This window comes from Mytilus trossulus, chromosome 14 (genome assembly GCF_036588685.1).
Source record: "Mytilus trossulus isolate FHL-02 chromosome 14, PNRI_Mtr1.1.1.hap1, whole genome shotgun sequence".
Classification (NCBI taxonomy): domain Eukaryota; kingdom Metazoa; phylum Mollusca; class Bivalvia; order Mytilida; family Mytilidae; genus Mytilus; species Mytilus trossulus.
The window spans coordinates 51451501-51474415 of NC_086386.1; the positions used below are offsets into that span (position 1 = coordinate 51451501).

Sequence of the window (22915 nt, forward strand, 5' to 3'; positions counted from 1 at the left end):
TCCGTGAGCTGTTTTTTTATTTGTTTTTAGTATAGAAAATGAGTAAACAGAAATCCTATATCCCATCAATGTAATTATATATATTATTTTGTTATGCATTTCATTATAATGGCATTATATTTTGCAGAAATATATCAACTGTAATGGAGGCCCTTAATTGTGAGTTTTTTTAGAATAATAACATAGATATATCATGTATATGTAACATTCAGAACAGTTTTACATGTATAAAACTATTATATCTATAGAAGAAAGGAGATATATACAATGTAGAATACCAAAAAAGACATTCAAACTCTTAAGTCCAGTATAAACTGACAACACCATGGCTAAAAAGGGAAATCACAAACAAAAATTAACATAGAAAACCAAAAAACTAAGCAACACGCACCCCACAAAAATCAGGAGATGAGCTCAAGTCCTGCAGAAGGGTAAGCAGATCCTGCTCAACATTAGGCATTTATTTTGTTGCTCATGAAAGTACGAACTCGGTGATATATTTAGTTGGGTATGGCACATTTGGAGCAAGAGGACAAGAATGAAGCTACGACAACTGGAACATATCCGTAATGTAGCCACTCTTTATTCATTCTTCAAAATTGTAGCTTCCGATATTATTGGACAAGGTAATGACAGGTATCCTTTTTGTGTATACGAAAAAGAAAACAATGAATATATAATTGGCGTATTACATAATATGTTCATGCTTAAGTGTGTTTTCATTTATTTCCAGGCAATACAGAAAGTCAAAATGGACTCACAAAAGAAAAAATTGCATTTTCCTTAACAGTGCTAATTCTTTTAGGTAAGTTGTAGCCTAATCATTTATTTAAACTTTCGTTGCATATATTTCCAAGAAATGAATGAAACCAAGAAGACATGCATGGGTCATCACCCCCTCCATTCAACATGTTCACTGATCTTAAATACATTTTTAGCTCACCGTTCGGAAGGAACTGTGAGCTTTTTCCACCACTTGGTATACGTCGTCATCCGTCGTTGTCGTCCGTCAAGTGTAAACAATTTCAAACATCTTCTTCTCTGAAACTTATTAGGCTGACTGATTCTTTGGGTACTAGTATCTAGAATAATTTTGTGTTTTATTTTCTGTTTCATAAAAGAACATGGCCGCCATGGCGCAAAATAGAACATAGGGGTAAAATGTATTTTTTGGTTATTACCTTGAATATTATTAATGATAAAGAAAAAGTGTAAACAGCAAAGTAAAATCAAATAAGTATTATATGACCAAAGGAGTAGGTCCGGTAAGAGCCTTTTTTGGCCCCAATATATAGCAGTTTTACAAAATTGTTAAAATGTAAACTTTTAGTTATTTATTGAATAGTAGAATGGTTCGGCTACATAAATATTGGCTGTTTTTGGCAATGCAATGCACATATTTTAAGTATTACCACCATAAAGTCATGCTAAATTACGGAAATCATCAAAATTCAAGCATTTTAGTTAAATTTTAGACGGTTTCCGTGTAAAACGAAAGTGGCCGCATTCGTGTTCATCCAAAATATTAAAAAGGAAGTTGTATTTGATGATAATACATAACATATATAAAGATTGAGGATGAACACGGATGCGGCCACTTTCATTTTTGACAAAAACCATCTGAAAAGTGACATTTTTTCGCATATTTGGTAGGTTTTTCATATTTTAGCTTGAATCGGATCGTTTTTTAAGACTAAATGAGTTTAAATCTTTCACATAAAATAATTGAATCAAATGAAATAGATACTTAAGTATTTAAAAAGTGGTCAAAATCTTTCGTCAGATGAAACTGAAATTTGAGGCCAAAATCGGTCCTTACCGGACCTACTCCTTTGTCAATTAACCCCTTAAAGTGTTATTGGCCTTAAAGAACAATGTTTATCATGTATTTTAACTTTAAGAAATGTTCTCCTCTGAAACTACATAACCAATTCTAACCAAACTTAAGCTGAATGATACTTAGGGTATCTAGGATAATTTAAAAGTTCGTGTTTTTGTTCTGTCTTGTCGTCAAAAAACATGCCAGTCATGGCTTAAAATAGAACATATGAGTGTAATGCAGTTTTTGTCCTATATCTCAAACACAGTAGCATTTAGAGCAAATCTGAAATAAAACTGTTCATTAGGTCAAGTTTTATCAGCCATTAAATTTTCAGATGAATCTGATACATTTGTAACCCATTGTTGGATTGCAACCACTATAGTATAGTGGTAATTTGGAGGAAATTGTACAGTCGGTGGTTATTTTCTTGAATATTATTGATTATAAATATAAGTCTGATACCTTTGATAAAAGAGGGACGAAAGATACCAGAGTGACAGTCAAACTCATTAATCGAAAATACACTGACAACGTTATGGCTAAAAATGAAAAAAAATACAAACAGACAATCAATTATTATAGAACACACAACACAACATAGAAAACTGAAAAATAGGCAACACGAACACCACCAAAAACTAGGGGTGATATCAGGTGCTCCGGAAGGGTAAGCAGATCCTGCTCCACATGCGGCACCCGTCGTGTTGCTTATGTGATTACAAATCCGATAAAAAGTCTAATTCGGTAGGTCACATTCATGAAAGGGAAGGGGGATTGTAGTAACGACGTACTATAACTGAAGTAATAATCATTTTGATATGAGTGTCACTGATAACTATTTACACCACTGCTGTTGGATGTTTCGTCCCCGAGTGTATCACCTGCCTAGTAGTACGCACTTGGGTGTTGACATTATATCAATCATATAGTAATTTTTATGAATTTACCGTTTGCAAAAGTATGAATTAATCGAAATAATAAGGATTTTGTTATCCCAGGTATTTGAATACCTTAGCCGTATTTGACACAACTTTGGAATTGTGTGTCCTCAATGGCCTTCAATTTTGTATTTGTTTCTTTTTCTTATTATTTTGATATGAGCGTCACTGATGAGTGATATGTAGATGCAACTCGTGACTGGCGTATTAAAAATTAGGCTCGTTGCTTTGATAAATTATTATGTATTGTTTGTTGGATATGATAGTATCTCTTTATCTTTATACAAGTACTATGAAAAATAGTTTTAAAAAATCGCTATGATTTTACTGTTTTCTATATTGCAGCTATGGTTGCCACTCTATTAATTTATTACAATATAGAAACAGTTGATTCAAGTAAGTACTAGTATTGAAATATAGTAGATCAAGGGTTTGAAATATGTTACATGTAGTTTAATTTTAAAGCTTGGTATGATGAAATTCTTATTTGAAAGTGATAAGTATCGTCTCACTTAGAGAGGCAAATAATTAAGGCATACATTTGTACTCGAGACTGGACAAACACTTATCATACATCTCGTGGGAAAACTCTTCAAAAATAATTTAACATTGATTTAAGTTAAAGAAGCTAAAAACAAAAAGTTCGATAAAGAACATAAAACAAAAAAAAGTCAAAGTGATCGAGATAGTAGCAATCGGGCAAATAACATGTTGCATGCTGTGCAGATATTTTGGGCTCTATTACTTGTTCTGAAAGAGACAAAACAATGACCTGCTTCAATTACAAACCATAAACATTTATTGTTTTTTGTTCCCATTATTGAAAACAGAGACAGATAACTGTACTGACAACAGAGCTTTACAACACGCACGAGGAATTTGTATTGAAGAAGTCCATACACCACATTTTGAAGAGCCAGTTGTTAAAAGTAAGTAAGGCGGAACTTCATGTTCTGCTTAGCACTGCTTAGTACATTCAACCTACGCGATTATATGATAATAATAAGTTTGTTCTACCATCTGAAGGCAATGTTGTATGGTTGTCAATGTCATATATGGAGAATTGGATGGTATCGTATGACAATTTGTACCTACCCTTTGTATATTATTTTATCACAATGGCTTTTGAAGAGGTATTAACTACGAGATGTTATAAGAAATACAATATGCTATTTTTTGTTCAATATAAATGTAATGGAAATAGTGAAATAATAATTCGCTTTCAGCAGCAAGTTTGGTTCAATGTTGTCAAAATAAGCTATAAAAAAGACATTGCTTATGAATTATTTACTTGCAAGTATTAATTCGATTTCATTCAATCCGTTCTAATGTAACCATCCATTTAAATCATTAGCAAGAGATCGGTAAGGAATGAATTAGAATTGTTCAGCTTTTGAAAGGAAAAATATGTCCATATTGAAAGCAAAACAGAGGTTAATCATTTGATTGACAGGTTCGATCAACAAAACCCCATTTTTGATATCATACAGGTAAAAACTATAATTAACATATCTGATTTACCTATTATATGAAATTAAACAGACCTAGAAAAACATTCAATTGGACGAATTTGCTATCTATCTATATCTATATTTATATAATTATTGGGTTATATCATACATTTTAATGTTGTGTCGTTGTTCTCCTCTTATATTTAATGCGTTTCCCTCAGTTTTAGTTTGTTACCCCGATTTTGTTTTTTGTCCATGGATTTATGAGTTTTGAACAGCGGTATACTACTGTTGCCTTTATTTATATAAAAGTTGGCAGTCTCTGGAGGTAAACTCGATAGTTACATGTGTTAATTAGATGGCGTATTGACGAAAATACTCATTTAATGTTAATACATATAAGCAAGCAAATTTATTGTAATTGTTTGTTTTAGATTTTTTTTCATAATTTGGATATACGTATGTTACGAATAGAATATGATAAATTGAATCACATCGATGAAAATGAATTTCACAGCTAATGCCAGTCTAAAGGAGAACATTCGTTTTTGCAACATGTGTTACTGTAATTTTAAAACTTTCAAAAATATATTACTACTGTTAAACTGCTCCTTTTATTTATCATTCAGTGTGTGTGGTATCTTTAAAATTGAGAAAGGAAATGGAGAATATGTCAAAGCGACAACCACCCGACCATAGAGCAAACAGCAGCCGAAGGCAACCAATGGGTCTTCAATGTAGCGAGAATTCCCGCACCTGTAGGTGTCCTTCAGCTGGCCCCTAAAAATATGCATAATAGTACAGTGATAATGGACGTCATACTAAACTCCGAATTATACACAAGAAACTAAAATTTAAAATCAAACAAGACTAACAAAGGCCAGAGGCTCCTGACTTGGGACAGGCGCAAAATTGCGGCGGGGTTAAACATGTTTATGAGATCTCAACCCTCCCCCTATACCTCTAGCCAATGTAGAAAAGTAAAAGAATAACAATACGCACATTAAAATTCAGTTCAAGAGAAGTCCGAGTCCGATGTCAAAAGATGTAACAAAAGAAAATGAATAAAATGACAATAATACATAAATAACAACAGACTACTAGCAGTTAACTGACATGCCAGCTCCAGACCTCAATTAAACTGATTGAAAGATTATGTCTCCTTCATATAAATATCAGATACACTCCCTCCCGTTAGGGGTTTAGTATCATACTATCATAAAATATATGAGAAGAACATCTATAGATCTGTAAACACAGATTTCTCCTTAAACACATCTATATATAAATATAACCCACACCTACAATTTGATGTTTCTTTTTTTTATGCCCAACCTACGATTAAGTTAAATGGTCTATGCGTCCGTTCGTCCGTCCGTCCGTCTGTCCCGCTTCAGGTTAAAAATTTTGGTCAAGTAGTTTTTGATGAAGTTGAGGTCCAACCGACTTGAAACTTAGTACACATGTTCCCTATGATATGATCTTTCTAATTTTAATGCAAAATTAGAGTTTTACCCTAATGTCACGGTCCACTGAACATAGAAAATAATATTGCGAGTGGGGCATTCGTGTACTTGGGACACATTCTTGTTTTTATCTAAATCTATCAAAACCTTCACTTGCAAAAGTGCAACACCATTAAACCGCTCAAGGTCATGTAAACAATATTTTTCTGCAACCATATGCATTTTGCATCATTGATTTATATATCATATTTGTAAGAAAATTCAAATAAATGTGAATATTTATCAAATATACCAGGATTATAATTAAGTTCGTCAGACGCGCGTTTCGTCTACATAAGACTCATCAGTGACGCTCATATATTAAAATGTTCTCTATAGTAAAACACTCTCCAACTATATTTAAACAACGTTGACAAAGGTGTAAATTTGAGAATTCTGCTTAACTATTTTTAGCATAAAGAAAATATTTGAATATGAGCAATAGTTTGTTCCCTGAGTTGATAGACTATTAAAGTTGTTAAAGACGTTCATGAAATGAAAACATTGCTATATAAAGTGCATGCAATCAACCACTTATCGTTTTAAGTTTATTCGAATCTTCTCTAAGTCTTGAGTCTTGTTTTATAAATAACGTCAGATATGTTGTGCAACCATGTTCATAATAGACATTGTGCAGCAAAACCAATGGTGTACTAAAAGTAACAAATATTTTATGCTAGAGTAAATGTATACACTGAAGGATTATGATAATCATTTTTGTGACTGCATAGTTCATGTTGGTGTAATACCACCATTGATTTTTCTCTACTAGTCTTTTTTAAATTGGCGCTTTAAAAAAAATGAACAGTATTTACCTTTATTTCAACCAAAGAAATACTTTGCATGTCTAAAGTGTAATCCTTTCAAGTACTACAGTGAAAATTTCACACTACATTTCAATGCATATACATGATATAAGAAAGTAACCATTATTGGAGGTAAACAACCCAATTTTTACACTGTTATTAACTGGTTACCTGCTTTGGTAACTATGCAACCTTAACGTTCCAAAATATTTTATAAGATCATCAAATAAAAAAAAAAGAATGATGCTTTCAGACACCCAACACACATGTTTATGACTCAGACAAATTTAAAGGCATTTAGATACAGGGTTAATTTGCTACAACTGTCTAATTTAAGGGAATATTTTTTTATGTCTACTTTTGTATACAACCGGATGTGACGTACCATGATTTGTTGGTATTACACTTGTAGTTTGTTTCCTTGTTTTTGTTCGTTGGCCAAATCATGTGTTTATTGTTTGGTGTTTGATAAAGGAACTGGTAAACCAACTAAAAATGTTACAAAGTTAATGACATCATTAACTCTACTTTAAAAAAAAACATCGTCAAAACAGTTTGTAAATTAGCCGCACGTAACTTAACATCTACAGAGGGTAATATGATGCTCAGAGTGTAACAGGGAGATTTGTTCAACGAGATGTGGGATAGTCTCTACTAATCAAATATTGATTTAGCTATCAATATCACTGGTATTAAAGAGATATCGTAACTGCAATTACGATAATACCAATATGGCGGCGGCAGATATAGGTGAAATCTTTCCAGTCATTTTTCCCAAATGTAGCATGTTTTTGTCACTAGTAACTCAGCTGCAAGGGTTTCCTATACCATTACATCATATTTGAATCGTAATCGGGATGATAATCGTAACACTATGGAATTTTCTTGTTCTTTATCGGATAATAGTAACTGAAAAATATTAAATGTATTGTGTGTATTGATGACATTAACGGAAATAAAAATAAATAAAGAAACTTACAGGTTAATATCTAAGACAAATTTACTTATATATCTCTCGATTTATTGGCGATTTCTACAAAACCGTGATTTCTTGTTCCAGCTACTTTAAAAAAAATGTGTTTGATCTTTACAAGTAATTTTTTGTGCAGTCAGTACATGGAATAACATTTAACATTTTTTAAGCAAAGAAACATTCTATTTTTAGAGGTACTTATAAACTATTGGTTGCTGAATGATTCAAAATAACCAAAATGGCATTTTCCTAGACGCCCTTTTCAACATTCATGCTCAATGTTTGCAAGAGATATAAACGTAAGGGTCTTACAAAAGAAATGATGTTTTGATAACGGCAGTTTAATTGTTGCCAAAAAAAAAAACCCACATCAATTGGACCAGAGTGATACCGTATTTTTGTTAATGTCCACTTCGAAACGGTTCAAATCTCCTTCAGTATCTGGTTTTAAAATTATAAAACAAAATCAGTGTACAGCTTAGCACGTGTTTTGGTGAATATAATCATTCTTGTTACTATTGCAATATAGAGATTGTGGAGAAAAAAAACATGTAAATGTGTCCACTACAAAACGGACACCTACGAAACAAGTATTGGAGATTTTGATTTTTTCAATTCTATTCGTGCAAAACAAATAACAAGGGTTAGTTTCATGTAATTTTTAGTATGAATAGAATAGGGTTGATGTCAACTACGAAAATTTTTGTCCACTACGATTGAAACGGTTTTGTCCACTACGTAACATAAGTTGAACGTTCATATGTGAAGTACTGTCTAATATTTATCGATAAAAAATGGTTCTCACATTCAGGAAAAAATGAGATCTTTCTAGTTTATAAAGTAAAACAAACTGGAATGTCTATAAGAGACATTAAAATGCAATAAGATGTGCGTTTAAAAGCAGTTTCTTAGTGGACAAATGTCCCCTACGAAACAGTTCATACATTATGAAAATGATATCATTTCAAAATGTATTTAAGATTGCACTTTTTATTTACAAACAGGTCTACAATAGAGGTATTCAAAATAACTCTAGAAATATAAATTTCGACAAGTTGATTTTTCATTTGTTTAGGTCTGAAAATTCACACTTTTATTGAAAAATGCCCTTATAACAGACACCAATATGCATAACCTTTTAATATATACGTGTACCTGTTCAAGATAATGACAATGAAGCAGTTGTCGGGTCAGGTATTGTTGTAAGTAGATATTCTAATTGTTTTCAAAGTTTCAATGTGATGTACGCGTTTAATGTGAGTTTTTTGGGGGAGAAAATGGAGGGGGATTAGCAATATCCCATATCCTAAAAGTGCAAAACTGTTGTTCTTAATTTCCCGTCAAACTGTCTCTGGCAAATACTAAACGTCTTTTCTACTTCATGATGGCATAAAGGGTATGAGCTAGAATTGAACCAGCAGTCGCTTCCAGGGGGAAGAAATATCACATAAAGCCACCTGCATTAAATGATTTAAACAATATTTACTATATTTACTATGTTTTTATTCAGGATAAATCAATGATCTTTAACAGTCTCAGAGCCAGCTGAAGGACTGGTGCGGGAATTTCTCGCCACATTGATGACCTGTTGGTGACCTTCTGTTGTTGTTTTATCTATGATTGGGTTGTTGTCTCTTTGATACATTCCCCATTTCCATTCTCAATTTTATTATTCACAAATCTGATGTATGATGTAGGGTGACACATGCGTTTCCCCTGAAAAGTATTGCCATATATCATAACTTCCTTTAAAATTGCCTCTTCGCTCATTCCTATATTTTGTGACATTCCTAGTTCTTGGGAGTTTTCTGTATATTAACATAGTTGGTGTTTTCCCATATCCAAATTTCTTGAAACTTGTTCACCCTTCCAATTTTATGATATAATAGTAGGTAGCGGTTTTCATTAGAACCATTTATAATTATTATGCACAAAAAGATATGTCATAAGATGTTGAAACGTGGTTCATTCATCACCATAATTTCATCATGTGCTTTCAGATATCAATATCAATCAGTGTCAATATCAATAAAACATTATCAAGTCTCATTTTTTAATACCATAATTACGATTATCTTTTTTTCGAGTTACGATTATCATCCCGAATTTTTCAACGGCAATTTTCAGGGGACTTAGACAATTCCAGTGCACCGTTACGATTCAAATATGATGTAATGGTATAGAAAAACCTTGCAGCTGAGTAACTATTGACAAAAGCATGCTACACTTGAGAAAAATGACTGTAAAGACTTTACCTATATCTGCCGTCGCCATATTGGGATAAAAAAATACCAGTGAATATGAACAAACAGAAGAATTAAAACGATTTTCAACTTTCCCGTTTAAAAATTAAGGTCCTTGATAAGCTGCAAAACTAAATACCATGTATTTTAATGACAATGATTTGGAACGTACCGTTTTATGCCGTTTCCTTTTAAACGCTTTCAAATTTCCAATCAGTTCTTTTCGTATGCAAAAAGCTTTGACTGATGAAAATATGGATATCGAATTCTTGTTTGTCCATCTTCATCTTTGAAATCAGAAGAACCGACACAATTGATAAGCTATATGATCAAAACAAGACGTTAAATAGCCAACTCCATCTAAAACAACATGCCTTAGAGAAATAAAACATTAGTTTGTTTTAGTTTCAAAAGTAGTAAACGGACAATTTAAGAAAGTTTTGACATCAATTATGCCAGTACCAAAGTAACTGATGATACTCGCCGAGACTGATAATCCAACACACATTGTATTTCTTCTTTTTTTTGTTTACGAGTAATAACTTATGAACTGTTTGTTTACATATTATAAACCGTGTATATGTACAATAATGCACATAAAATATGTTTACATACTCTACACAAGTATAGCTTAATATAAATTATAATTTGTTGGTATACTTTCAGAACAGCAGACCCGTTTAGATTATGCAGAAGAAAAGGCACATGCAGATATCATTATAGATACAAAAGTACTTTTTTGCATATATATAACCCTAAAAGACGCTAAGATTACAGTTATTTCAGGACCACCAGGGTGTGGGAAAACAACATTTTTATATCACGCTGCTATGAAACTTGGAGAGGCAGAAAACTACAAGATATGTTTTGTATCAAATCCAGTGAAACTTATTGAGTCTATTGATATAGACGAAAAACAAATATTCGTGATAGATGATATTGTAGGGAAGAGTTCTTTAGACGAACTCAGTTTGAAGACTTGGGAAGCAAATGCAAATTCAATCTACCAGATTGTAAGTAAAAGTTTGAAAACTAAATTGATTTTGACATGCAGATCATACATCTACAGGAATAAAAATTTCAGTTTATTGAAACTTCCTCATACGCACTGTGATATGTTGACAGATGAAAGGTTTTTGAGAACAGTAGAGATGCGAAAACTTTAAATATGTATTTGTTACTTTTCTGAAGAAGATATCAAGCCATTTCATGATTCTGTATAATGTTTTTAAATTCCCTTGTATTGATCTTGTTGATATTTGTACCATATTTGTGTTCAATGAAAAAAAACAAATGCCGGATTATTTGATACATACTTGCTAAGTTACCAAGAAAGAAGTGTATGAATTTAGGGTTTCTTTCTCTTTGTGTTATAGATTTTCTCAAGTATGTTAACCTGCCGTTTTAAGTTTACTCGTATCCTCTCTAAGTCTTGGCTAATGTTTTATAAATAACGTCAGATATTTTTCTCGTTTACTTGACAATAAAGCAAACATGATTTTTGTTATATAAAGCAACACTACTTCGTTTTATTTTGCACGTCAGTCTTGAGATTGAGTCAGACTTACTCACTCCTTGAGCCTGTTAACATATTATAGATACATGCATACATACGCTAAATCAAAACCGTTACTGTGGTTTTTAGCTATTGTGTAATGTTAAAAAAATGTAAACAAAAATAATAGAATAGGACGCTAGTTGAAATCATAAAAACTCATTTTCATATCAAGTGAGACAAAACAATTTATTAGTACAATATCATGTCAAAATAAATATGCGAAATACTAAGGGTAAAACTCATCAGGATGTTTGAGAAAATCCCGAACACAAATTTATATTTCTGAATTACAAATTGAAAGAAAACACACACTCATTGTTTAGATTGCAGTTCGATTTTTAAGGTATCCAAAAAAGATATACTTTTTTAAAATGTTCACAACTTGTTACTGTGACGATCACTAACAAATTCAAGTCTTTTTTAAAATAATAATGTGTATCTGAAATACAAATGTGTAGTAATGTACGCTCTCAATAACCTAAGATGGTCGATTCCTTTTTAATAAGTTCAGACAAAACATTACATAATACAAAGTATAATATAACATGATTGCTAAACATGCTAAATCCATTGTTAGCCGACTTTGATCATCGGTTTTAGCAGATAGTGTGTAGACGCATCCGTTATCATGTTTGATATTAAGATGAATTTTGACTAGCATATATTCACTCTTACTAGTCTATCATTATCAATTGTGAACAGGCCTTGTGTTTGTAAAATTGCGCGTGAGTACCAAGTAACAACTATTATGTAACTTATCATATCTCAATTGATAGACTGATATTCATAAGTAAATATTAACTAAATTTTATCATCGGTATAGGACAATATTCGTAAATATAGCTCAATATGTAGACTTATTAAGAAGGAATATAGTTACGATACTGTTGTCAGGTCATTTAAAGTTGCATATTTAGATTCACTTATAGGGTCTTTCCATCGGAACTAAGCACATTTATTTAAAAACCAGTTGTTGGTATGACACGGGTTATGTTCTTCTCATTTATTTTATGATGGTGTGATACTAAACCCCTAATGGAAAGGATTGTGCCTAATATTCATATGATGAAGACATAGTCTTTCAATCAGTTTAATTGAAGTCTGGAGCTGGGATGTCAGTGAACAGGTAGTAGTCTGTTGTTTATTTTCTTTAGTTACATCTTCTGACATCAGACTCGGACTTTTCTTGAACTGAATTTTAATGTGCGTATTGTTATGCGTTTACTTTTCTGCATTGGCTAAAGGTATAGAGGGAGGGTTGAGATCTCACAAAAATGTTTAACCCCGCCACATGTTTGCGCCTCTCCCAAGTCAGGAGCCTCTGGCCTTTGTTAGTCTTGTGCTATTTTTAATTTTATTTACTCAGTTACTGGTGTACTATCTGGAGTTGAGTTTGGCGTTCATTTTCACTGAACTAGTATATTTGTTTAGGGGCCAGCTGAAGGACGCCTACGGGTGCGGGTATTTCTCAATGCATTGAAGACCTGTTGGTGACCTCCTGCTGTTGTCTGTTCTTTAGTCGGGTTGTTGTCTCTTTGACACATTCCCAATTTCCATTTTCAATTTTATGTATATACTCACTGTTTTCGTATTAAGGGACGACATCAAAAGATCAATGAAGTATAAAAAACTTAAGCCAAATAGTTTGGGGGTGGGGGGTTAAACTTGCTGCAAGTTTTGTTTATCCTACATCGATTTTACATATATCCATATGGGTCAATCAATTTTCCCCAAGTTAAGTTAAGAGGGGGGTAGGGGGTCATTAAAAAACTATGTGAATTAAGTTTTTTTTATCCTACATTGGACTTTTGATGTCGTCCCTAAGAGACTAATAGTATAAATCCTTTTTTCATCTCAATCCGGAAATTAAAAAGCATTTGTGAAGGAGTTCCGGTTTCCATTTAAATTTACACTTATGTATGTTTTTATAATTTTGTAAAAACTACATTGGATTTTGTTCGCTAAAATGAACCTTCTTCATGATAAATATTACATCCTGTCTCAACCGCGTTGTGGGTTTTATAAAGGTAAGATTGTTGTTGTTATAGCGGCTGAAATTGTGTTTTGTCTTCGACCGATAATGTTAATTGTTGAATGTCATGACCGCATTGTATTTTGCTATCTATTTTTCTTTACAAATGTATTATGTTATACTGACAAAAAAAAGTGAATCAAACAATTCAAGTAATTCTTTTAGTTATATTTGTAATTTCTTTGAAGGAACACACATAACTACTGATTTAGTCTTTTTTAAATTTATGGTTCTATCCAATCAGGTATTTTATCCCACAATTCTTACATCTCTAACTTTACATTTTTTAATGGATTGTCTGTTTTGTTTCTAGTCATATGTTAGTGTATCTAGTAATATTATAACGTATCTAGTCATTTTTATCAATTATTTACGAGGTGTCAATGTTATATAACCTTTTCATATATAACGCATTGACCTCGTCGATAGTCTTGAGTGTGTTTTTAACATATGTAATAATGTATAATAAAATGTATTTCAATGTTCCTTTTGTGTATTGTTTTAAATTGTATTTGCAAGAATTTCTACATGTAATTGTAAATATACATACATTTATATTCTTTGAATAATTTCACAGCTTGGTGAGTTAACTTGCTTGTCAATTCAGCCTCTGTATATATTGAACTTCATATTCTCTAATAAACGTTTTTCCTCTTCTGCGGCGCTTCATTCATGGTTGTGTGACGTAGAGTAATATTGGACAGAAATGCCTTATTTCCGGATATTTCTTAAGCAAGATTTGTTTTTATTGACCGTGTCAATATACAAACAAGTCTTCGGATTCCTGAAATAACCTTTGAAACACGTGATTCTAACATCCAAATACAGATTTGAGAACGCTACACCATACTGTATAGTATATTACCGTATATGTAAATTTCGGATCAGCTAATTGTAACAATTGTAATATGATATGCTAAGAAAACATATAACAGCTGAATTTGTGTTTTTCCCCCAATATAGCCAATTAACCTACAATGTGCGAAACACACGAATGGGTAAATATTTAAAAAAAAGAACGCTACATAAATAATTGTGTATGATCCGCAAATATGTTTTCTGAAATAACAATGTTATTGGTTTATCTTTTATCCTATTAGATATATAAGTCATGTAGTATTACAAAAATTCTGAACTCCAAATTAAATTTTAAAGGGGAAGGTCCATAAAAACAGACAAAATAAAATGATATTCTATATTAACTTACATAACGAGTGGAAAACTAGGATCTGTCATATTCTTGATTTGGAGTAAGCATTGTCCGAGAAAAAATGGTGGGTTGAACCGCTAGCTGAACTCTCCCCTTTGTATAACAGTTATTTTTTAGAACCATTACAATTACATGATTTGATATGAAAAACCAACCAAAAAAAAAAAAGATTACAGTGACAATTATTCGGAACAAGCAGCCAACACAGAAAATATACCTCACAGACATTCAGCACAAGTGACTAAAAATTTCAAACAAGCATAACACATATAAGCATGACAAACAGATTTTAAAGCGGTTTACATTAATTTAGCTTTGCAATTCAAGTGGTCATTATATACCTCTTGGAAGCTTTATATTTTAGAAGGTAGTAGACCTGGATCCTTCATTCTTAAAAAAAAAGATGTCTTATGTTATGAAGTGCCCGTCTGTCATATGTCCATTGTCATTGACCTCATTTCATGGTTCAATGACTACTTGAAAGCAAGATAAGATTTGTAGTATCCTTTATTACTCTTTTATCATGAGTAAAAGGAGTTATAATTATATTTGGTATGTGCGCGCGTAGAAATCAAGAACGCTATGCCTATTAGACAGTTTTCGCTTGATCTCGACCTCATTTCATGGATCAGTTAACAAGGTACCTTGTCCTTATTTTATTGACCCAGTGGTTAAAGTTAAGTTTTTGAGTTTATGTCTGTTTTATTATTACTGTATGCAATAGGTCACCAATATTTTGTGTATGCAAAGATTTTATGGTGTACATGTCATTCTGGCACGTTTGAAATGCCCTTGAAGTTATGTTTACGGTTTATTGCTCAATGTTATGTTTTAATGTTTTATTCCGTTTTTCTGGTACAATAAGTCAACTTTATTAGGTATATGGAATGATTGTAAGTGCTTTATGTGTTTCTGGTAGTTAACATCTGACCTTGGCCTCCTTTTCAAGGTTGATTGGTCAAGTTGAAGTTTTCCTAGGTCAACTATATTTAAAGCAAAGAATGCTTTGTAGGTGTGCATACATGTATCTGTCTGCGAGTTGGCCATGGTTTGGTCTGTTTCCTGTTTACATTAGGTCAAATGTATTTAGTGGGTTCGATTGCAAGGTGTACTTGTATCCTGGCTTATTTTATCTGACTATAACCAGTAAAACAAGGAAGACGTTTCAGAGTGTAGGAGATATGGTATGACTGGCAATCAGATAACAAATCATCAAACTCAAACGAAGTCGATTTTAGCAATTATCGGCATCCGTATGGTCTTTACAATAAAAAAAAACAAACATACCGTATACCGGTAGTCAACTTAAAAGGCTTCGATATGAAAATATATGAAACGAGTCAATTTAAAAACATTAATAGCCTAATTTATAACAAAACAATTTATTCAAAAAACAAATATGATCCCTTTTTAAGTAATGAAAATCTGATCGATATGACTTGACGGACACCTCTGAATTGCTTTTACTTATCGATTAATTTCATGAACTTCCTATATCATGTATATCGTTAACTGGCTTTCAAAATCTGAAAACAAAAGTATTTGCAAGATTTTTATTGAGAAGTGAAATCCTTTATTTTCCTTTATTTTAGTGCTATTTTCACATTTCTCGATCGGTGTAAGAAAAATATTTCTCGACAGTTAACTTATAGTTTAGCCAAGCGCTTTAAATAATGAAATTTAACTGTCTCGAATGGATAAATATCGTAATACACTTGTTGCAGTGTAGGAATTTTTATTTCTAAAATGAGTATTACAATCGTCTATTTTTTAATTTAGGTAGCAATACACAGTTAGGAGTTAAGTTTCGTATTATGGCCCCTGTGAATTTTTCAAATAGGAAAGTTATTGTGTAATAAAATTCATTTTTAGACAGATGAGTATTAATTTAGCCTTCAAAGGTGGTTTATAAGAGCATCAACATTATTTTTTACATGTTTTATGGGCTGTTTTCTGTTTGACAGTCCGTATTTTCATAGCTAGACCGGCCATCGGTCCAGAAATTAATGTACTGTTTACAAACACTCTTTTTCTACACGAACTTTTTGACGCAATTTTACAAAAAAATGAGACGAAAGACATATGGTTTTCATTGGATTTGCTGAATGATATATGTACACAGTTTCAGAAAAGGTATTACTTCAAGCGATTGAAATTCTACTTTTAGCCAAATTTTGGGGAAATATGTGACATCTTTCCCCCCCCCCCCCTTTTTGCAACATTTCATAACAAATAAATGCAGATTGTTGCCATGGATACACCAAAAAGAATTTATATTTTACCATTTTATATACTGGAAATAAAATCTATGGACGATTCTGATTACATACATATGCCCATATATGACACAAACAGTAAGCTTGATATTGCAAAAAAACAATAAAAAGGGAATGGTAAAATTCATAAGGGCAAATTTTAGTATTTTTTCCTAACTGTTTATTGCTACCTTATGGCATACTTACCAAGCTCAGAATTGTATAATTTAAGACTTTTCATGCTACAAATCTATTGATATTCAGATTCAAAATCAAATTCTGAGTAAATTAAGTGTTTAACAATGACAATATATGTCAATTTTATTGTTTACAGTCCTTAGCAACCAAAATTAGACATTTTGACACTAGGCTTATATTTGTACTCTATCGGCTTAACGCTTGCTTCTGATGGATTGGGCTGCATGTAGTAGCCCAAGTATTGAACGCGTTGGTTTTTTTCTTGCGAATATATATAATTATTGTTTTTATCAAGATTTCATGTTACATTTTGGCCTTTATTAAATGTATAATTAAATCAGATGTAAGAAATTGATTCCCTATCACCATTTTTTTTAATCAAGTCTTTTGTATGCAATAAGCAGAAAGATTAACATTTTTATGCTTAAAATTGCTAATTTTTTTACAATGTTGCATCATCAGAGATCTTATTATGATATTCAACATTAAAAAACTCACAAAAGAGGTACAGTTTTTAAAATTTGGCTAAAAATTGAGGTAGAGACAAGATTTTACACTTTGACTTGGCACCTTTCTTAAAATCAGTTTTTGTCGCGTGTCAGGGTCAACTGCTAACCTTCTTAAAATATTCATTACTCAACCAATTTTCAAAAATAAAAGGCCATTTTACTCGTTTTAGCTAGCAGAACTCAGAAAATAAGTTAAAAGGGAGAATTTGAAAAAAATATTTACTAATAAGGTAGCAATACACAGTTAGGAGTTAAGTTTCGTATTATGGCCCCTGTGAATTTTTCAAATAGGAAAGTTATTGTGTAATAAAATTCATTTTTAGACAGATGAGTATTAATTTAGCCTTCAAAGGTGGTTTATAAGAGCATCAACATTATTTTTTACATGTTTTATGGGCTGTTTTCTGTTTGACAGTCCGTATTTTCATAGCTAGACCGGCCATCGGTCCAGAAATTAATGTACTGTTTACAAACACTCTTTTTCTACACGAACTTTTTGACGCAATTTTACAAAAAAATGAGACGAAAGACATATGGTTTTCATTGGATTTGCTGAATGATATATGTACACAGTTTCAGAAAAGGTATAACTTCAGGCGATTGAAATTCTACTTTTAGCCAAATTTTGGGGAAATATGTGACATCTTTCCCCCCCCCCCTTTTTTGCAACATTTCATAACAAATAAATGCAGATTGTTGCCATGGATACACCAAAAAGAATTTATATTTTACCATTTTATATACTGGAAATAAAATCTTGATATTGCAAGAAAGCAATGAAAAGGGAATGGTAAAATTCATAAGGGCAAATTTTAGTATTTTTTCCTAACTGTTTATTGCTACCTTATGCCTACGTCACACTTTTACGGGTTTGACGCGGGATAAGATACGGATACTATCCGGCTTCATTCGTAGAAATCTGTATTAGTCCGTACGGTGACCTATAGTTGTTTTTTTCTATGTCATTTCGGTCTTGTTTGTTGTCTAAATGGCAATCTTACCACATCTTTTTTTATATTAACCTTATAAGAACGAACAAATCCGTTTTAGTCCCCATGAAGAGCGTTTTAATCCGTACTTATTTGTAGGCTCGAGTGATCACTACGGTAAGTTCCTACGGAGAACTACAGTATATATACTAGTACAGTCACACCACGTATTTGTTAAGAATACAATACAGTTTGGTGTGAGATGCTCATGGAACGCCCTGATTTCATAACGTTGCAATACAGATAGTTAGTGAACAGCCAGGGTTCTGCCAGTCTGTTACTGTTTACTACGTTAGAACATGACAAGATACGGAATATAACTGTCTATGACAAACTGTCATAAGGATTTTGTATAAATACCCCCTACTTAAGGGGTTCCTAGTGTTCTGTGCTTTCCGTTGAAGTTTACTTAACATTACCTGACATGTATGACCAACAACTGCTTCTTGTAATTACATTGGAATATGATATTGACATGGCACAACATGCCAGGGCAGTGGTCGAGCAGACGTAGAGTTGACCGGAGACAAAGCAGATATTGATCAAGGGACTGACTACCTACAATCATCCATGATCAGTATGAGCCCCTCATGATTAACGGCTTTAAGAAAATGTGGCGGTTCGTGCTTTTCCGTTTTAAACCTTTCTCAATAGTACTGACCCTTAATAATTCTTGTAATATCGTAACAAACCGCTGTTTATCCGCAGTAAATACGCCCCGACACGTGTCTTGCGTACTGAACCGTGTCATTTCCGTATTAAATCGAATCTCAAAGTAAGAACCCGTATCATCTATGTTAAGCATGAAATTGACAATCACTGTCAGAGTTTTTGTGTGACTTTGATTCCGTAGCAGATGAACACCATTTTTTTTTATTGTTAACATCGCTTGAAAAAATCATGTGAATAGTTAAATCAAATACAGCAAAAAATTCTTTTGACGTTTTGAAATTGCAAGTTCGATGGGTGAACAAACATGTTGTACCAAGTATTACATTTCTTTTTACTCGACTAGTCTGCATCAAAATCAAAATCATTTGCGGATATTATTGAACCTCTATATAATATTGTGAAAGGCAACTGTAAAACATGAAATCAAAGTACCTGTGCTGTATCCCTTGGTATATCAGTTAAACATTAATTATATAAAAATGATGTAAATTGTACTGTTTTCTCAATATTGCTCATCCATTTTGTCACTTGTGACTATTTTTCTCCTAATAAACTACTTCCAGCCTAGTGGGTGGTTGACAATGTCAAGAGTCCTACACTTTAATTCTAAATCTAATTGGTAAAAAATGAATTCTTGTATAAAAAAAGAATATTAGGGTCTTCCAAAATATGGATCGTTTTTAGAGATGACCTCATAGGGAAGTGTTGAAAATCTACATTTATTAGTATTGATAGAGTGGTATACCACTCACATAAGTTAGAAATAACAGAGAACTGGAAATCGGACCCTGAAGTATTCATAATTAGACACGGTTTCTGTAATATATTTATTTGGTTCTTGAACTTCTTTCTGTTTATCATAAAGTTTAACATGATTTTAGCCAATGTATCGTGTGTTCCCCAATTTCATAAAAACAGGATCAGAATGTATAGTTATGAAGGTCATTTTTTTCATATCAGGAAACAGGAAAATTAATTTTGAAACTAGTCAATTATCTACATTGACATATATATATATGTTTAGACGATGTTTAGACGAGTTGTATATACATTATGTACACAGCCATGTATCACCATCATTGATGGCGATCCGATGGATACATCTGTTGTAGGGTTGTCACTGACTCAGACTTACTTATGAATATAATTATTTTCTGTGACTGTATCTTACATTAATTTGTAGGATCCTTTACTATAGATAATTTAGCTGATCTGTAACAATAACATCTTCATGCCTTATATATCATGTACTGTAGTACGCCGCTAGATTAAAAATGACGTGGAAAGGTAACATATGGCCACCGAAAGCTCTTTTTATGAGAGCCCAGGTGGTCGTGTGGTCTAGCGGGACGGCTGCAGTGCAGGCGATTTGGTGTCACGATATCACAGTAGCATGGGTTCGAATCCCGGCGAGGAAAGAACCAAAAATTTGCGAAAGCAAATTTACAGATCTAACATTGTTGGGTTGATGTTTAGACGAGTTGTATATTAGTGCAGGCGATTTGGTGTCACGATATCACAGTAGCATGGGTCCGAATCCCGGCGAGGGAAGAACCAAAAATTTGCGAAAGCAAATTTACAGATCTATCATTGTTGGGTTGATGTTTAGACGAGTTGTATTTTACAGTATTTGAAAAGTACCAAAGCTCCAAAACGTTTAAAATAATGTATATATATATATACATAAGTACGTCTGAGTCAGTGACAACCCTACAACAGATGTATCCATCGGATCGCCATCAATGATGGTGATACATGGCTGTGTACATAATGTATATACAACTCGTCTAAACATCAACCCAACAGAAAATAATTATATTCATAAGTAAGTCTGAGTCAGTGACAACCTTACAACAGATGTATCCATCGGATCGCCATCAATGATGGTGATACATGGCTGTGTACATAATGTATATACAACCCGTCTAAACTTATGAATATAATTATTTTCTGTGACTGTATCTTACATTAATTTGTAGGATCCTTTACTATAGATAATTTAGCTGATCTGTAACAATAACATCTTCATGCCTTATATATCATGTACTGTAGTACGCCGCTAGATTAAAACTGACGTGGAAAGGTAACATATGGCCACCGAAAGCTCTTTTTAGAGAGCCCAGGTGGTCGTGTGGTCTAGCGGGACGGCTGCAGTGCAGGCGATTCGGTGTCACGAAATCACAGTAGCATGGGTTCGAATCCCGGCGAGGGAAGAACCAAAAATTTGCGAAAGCAAATTTACAGATCTAACATTGTTGGGTTGATGTTTAGACGAGTTGTATATACATTATGTACACAGCCATGTATCACCATCATTGATGGCGATCCGATGGATACATCTGTTGTAGGGTTGTCACTGACTCAGACGTACTTATGTATATATATATATACATTATTTTAAACGTTTTGGAGCTTTGGTACTTTTCAAATACTGTAAAATTCAAACTACGTATGTTTTAGCCGTTAAAGTACGTAATTAAAAAAGGTTGAATATCCCTTAAATATAATTATATAAATTATACTATGCATGTTGTTGAAATGAACAAATTGTATAATTGGGATTGATATTAAAAGAAATGTGTTTTAATATAAATTGAGAGATAGAGTGAAATATAAAGAGGCCTGTCTATTTTGTATTGTGCAGGTAATGTTTACTTTTCATCTCTACATGTATTTGCGTTTTCAATCCATTGACAGTGAAGAACAACTAAGTGAAAGAAGAACATGCAAATATATATGTAGAGATGCAAATACATGTAGAGATACTAATGATGATTAGTGTTTTGCTATGTATTCCAAGAAGATTTTAAGGTGTTTGGAGTAGTTCATTACAAATGTAGACCGTAGATCTGTTGCACTATAATGCTTATCTAAATCGTTGCCATCCATTACAGAGTGAAGCAATGAATGGTATGGGTGTAGATACCCTTCATTGTCTTCTGTGGGTGAAATCGAAGAACCGTTTTTTGAATCTGTCTCACTTTCAGGTAGGGTGTTATCGATGTTCAGGCTAGTATTATCAATATGTGCTTCGTTTATTTCTTCATAATCATGATCCACCAAATGTGTGTCAACCACTGTGTCGTTGGGCACAGTTGTAACTTGAAAGAAATGTGGACTTGTTTGGGGCACGTTTCCTCCAACCACAGACATATTTTTACCTTTCCTATAGATAGCATACACACAGCTTACATTACATGTTATCATTACCACAATTAAAGTACCACCAATCACTATGTTGATAATGATCTGTATGTAAACACTTAAGATGTGAAAGTAACGCGACGGTTGAAGAGCTTTATATAAAAAATACCAATAATAAATAGCCAAATTCATCTAAAACCAACTTGTAAAAGTATGACATAATCATGTATATCGGGTGAAGATCATTCTGTCTTGAATTTTTCAAACGAATCAGTCTTTTTTTGTTGTTGTATTGCTACCCTTGAATTGTCAATTTTAAGAAATTTTGCAGGTGTTTGGTGAATATCTTCAATAACTATTATTACAGATAGATATAAACTGTAACCAGCAATAGTGTTAAGTAAAGTAGGATCTAGAAATAAGTCAATTACCAAAATTGTCGATAAAACCCTTAAGGATATATTGCCCTTTAGAGTCAATTATTAAACATATCTCATAATTTTTTGTTATATTTTACCAAAAAATCGTCTCCTCTATAGGTTGCATTTTGTACATACAGCTATTTCTCAAACAAAGCCTCTCTTGGTCAGTATGATATATTCATTGACAA

General features: G+C 32.6%; 1 protein-coding gene across 1 annotated transcript; it reads left to right on the forward strand.

The window, feature by feature from the left end:
• Positions 1 to 538: 538 nt before the first annotated feature.
• LOC134697852 (uncharacterized) lies at positions 539 to 10921 on the forward strand. Its single transcript, XM_063560141.1, has 5 exons — positions 539 to 626; positions 734 to 805; positions 3106 to 3156; positions 3591 to 3689; positions 10405 to 10921. The coding sequence occupies exons 1-5, from the start codon at positions 539 to 541 to the stop codon at positions 10902 to 10904; spliced, it is 810 nt and encodes a 269-aa protein (XP_063416211.1). The 3' UTR covers positions 10905 to 10921.
• The last annotated feature ends 11994 nt before the right edge of the window (positions 10922 to 22915 follow it).

What these genes read in the sequence shown, in the direction of transcription:
- LOC134697852 (XM_063560141.1), top strand. Translation starts at nt 539, where the DNA reads ATGAAGCTACGACAACTGGAACATATCCGTAATGTAGCCACTCTTTAT. An exon ending in TATAGAAACAGTTGATTCAA is followed by an intron (nt 3,157 to 3,590) that starts GTAAGTACTAGT and finishes TATTGAAAACAG; the next exon opens with AGACAGATAACTGTACTGAC. An exon ending in TGAAGAGCCAGTTGTTAAAA is followed by an intron (nt 3,690 to 10,404) that starts GTAAGTAAGGCG and finishes GTATACTTTCAG; the next exon opens with AACAGCAGACCCGTTTAGAT.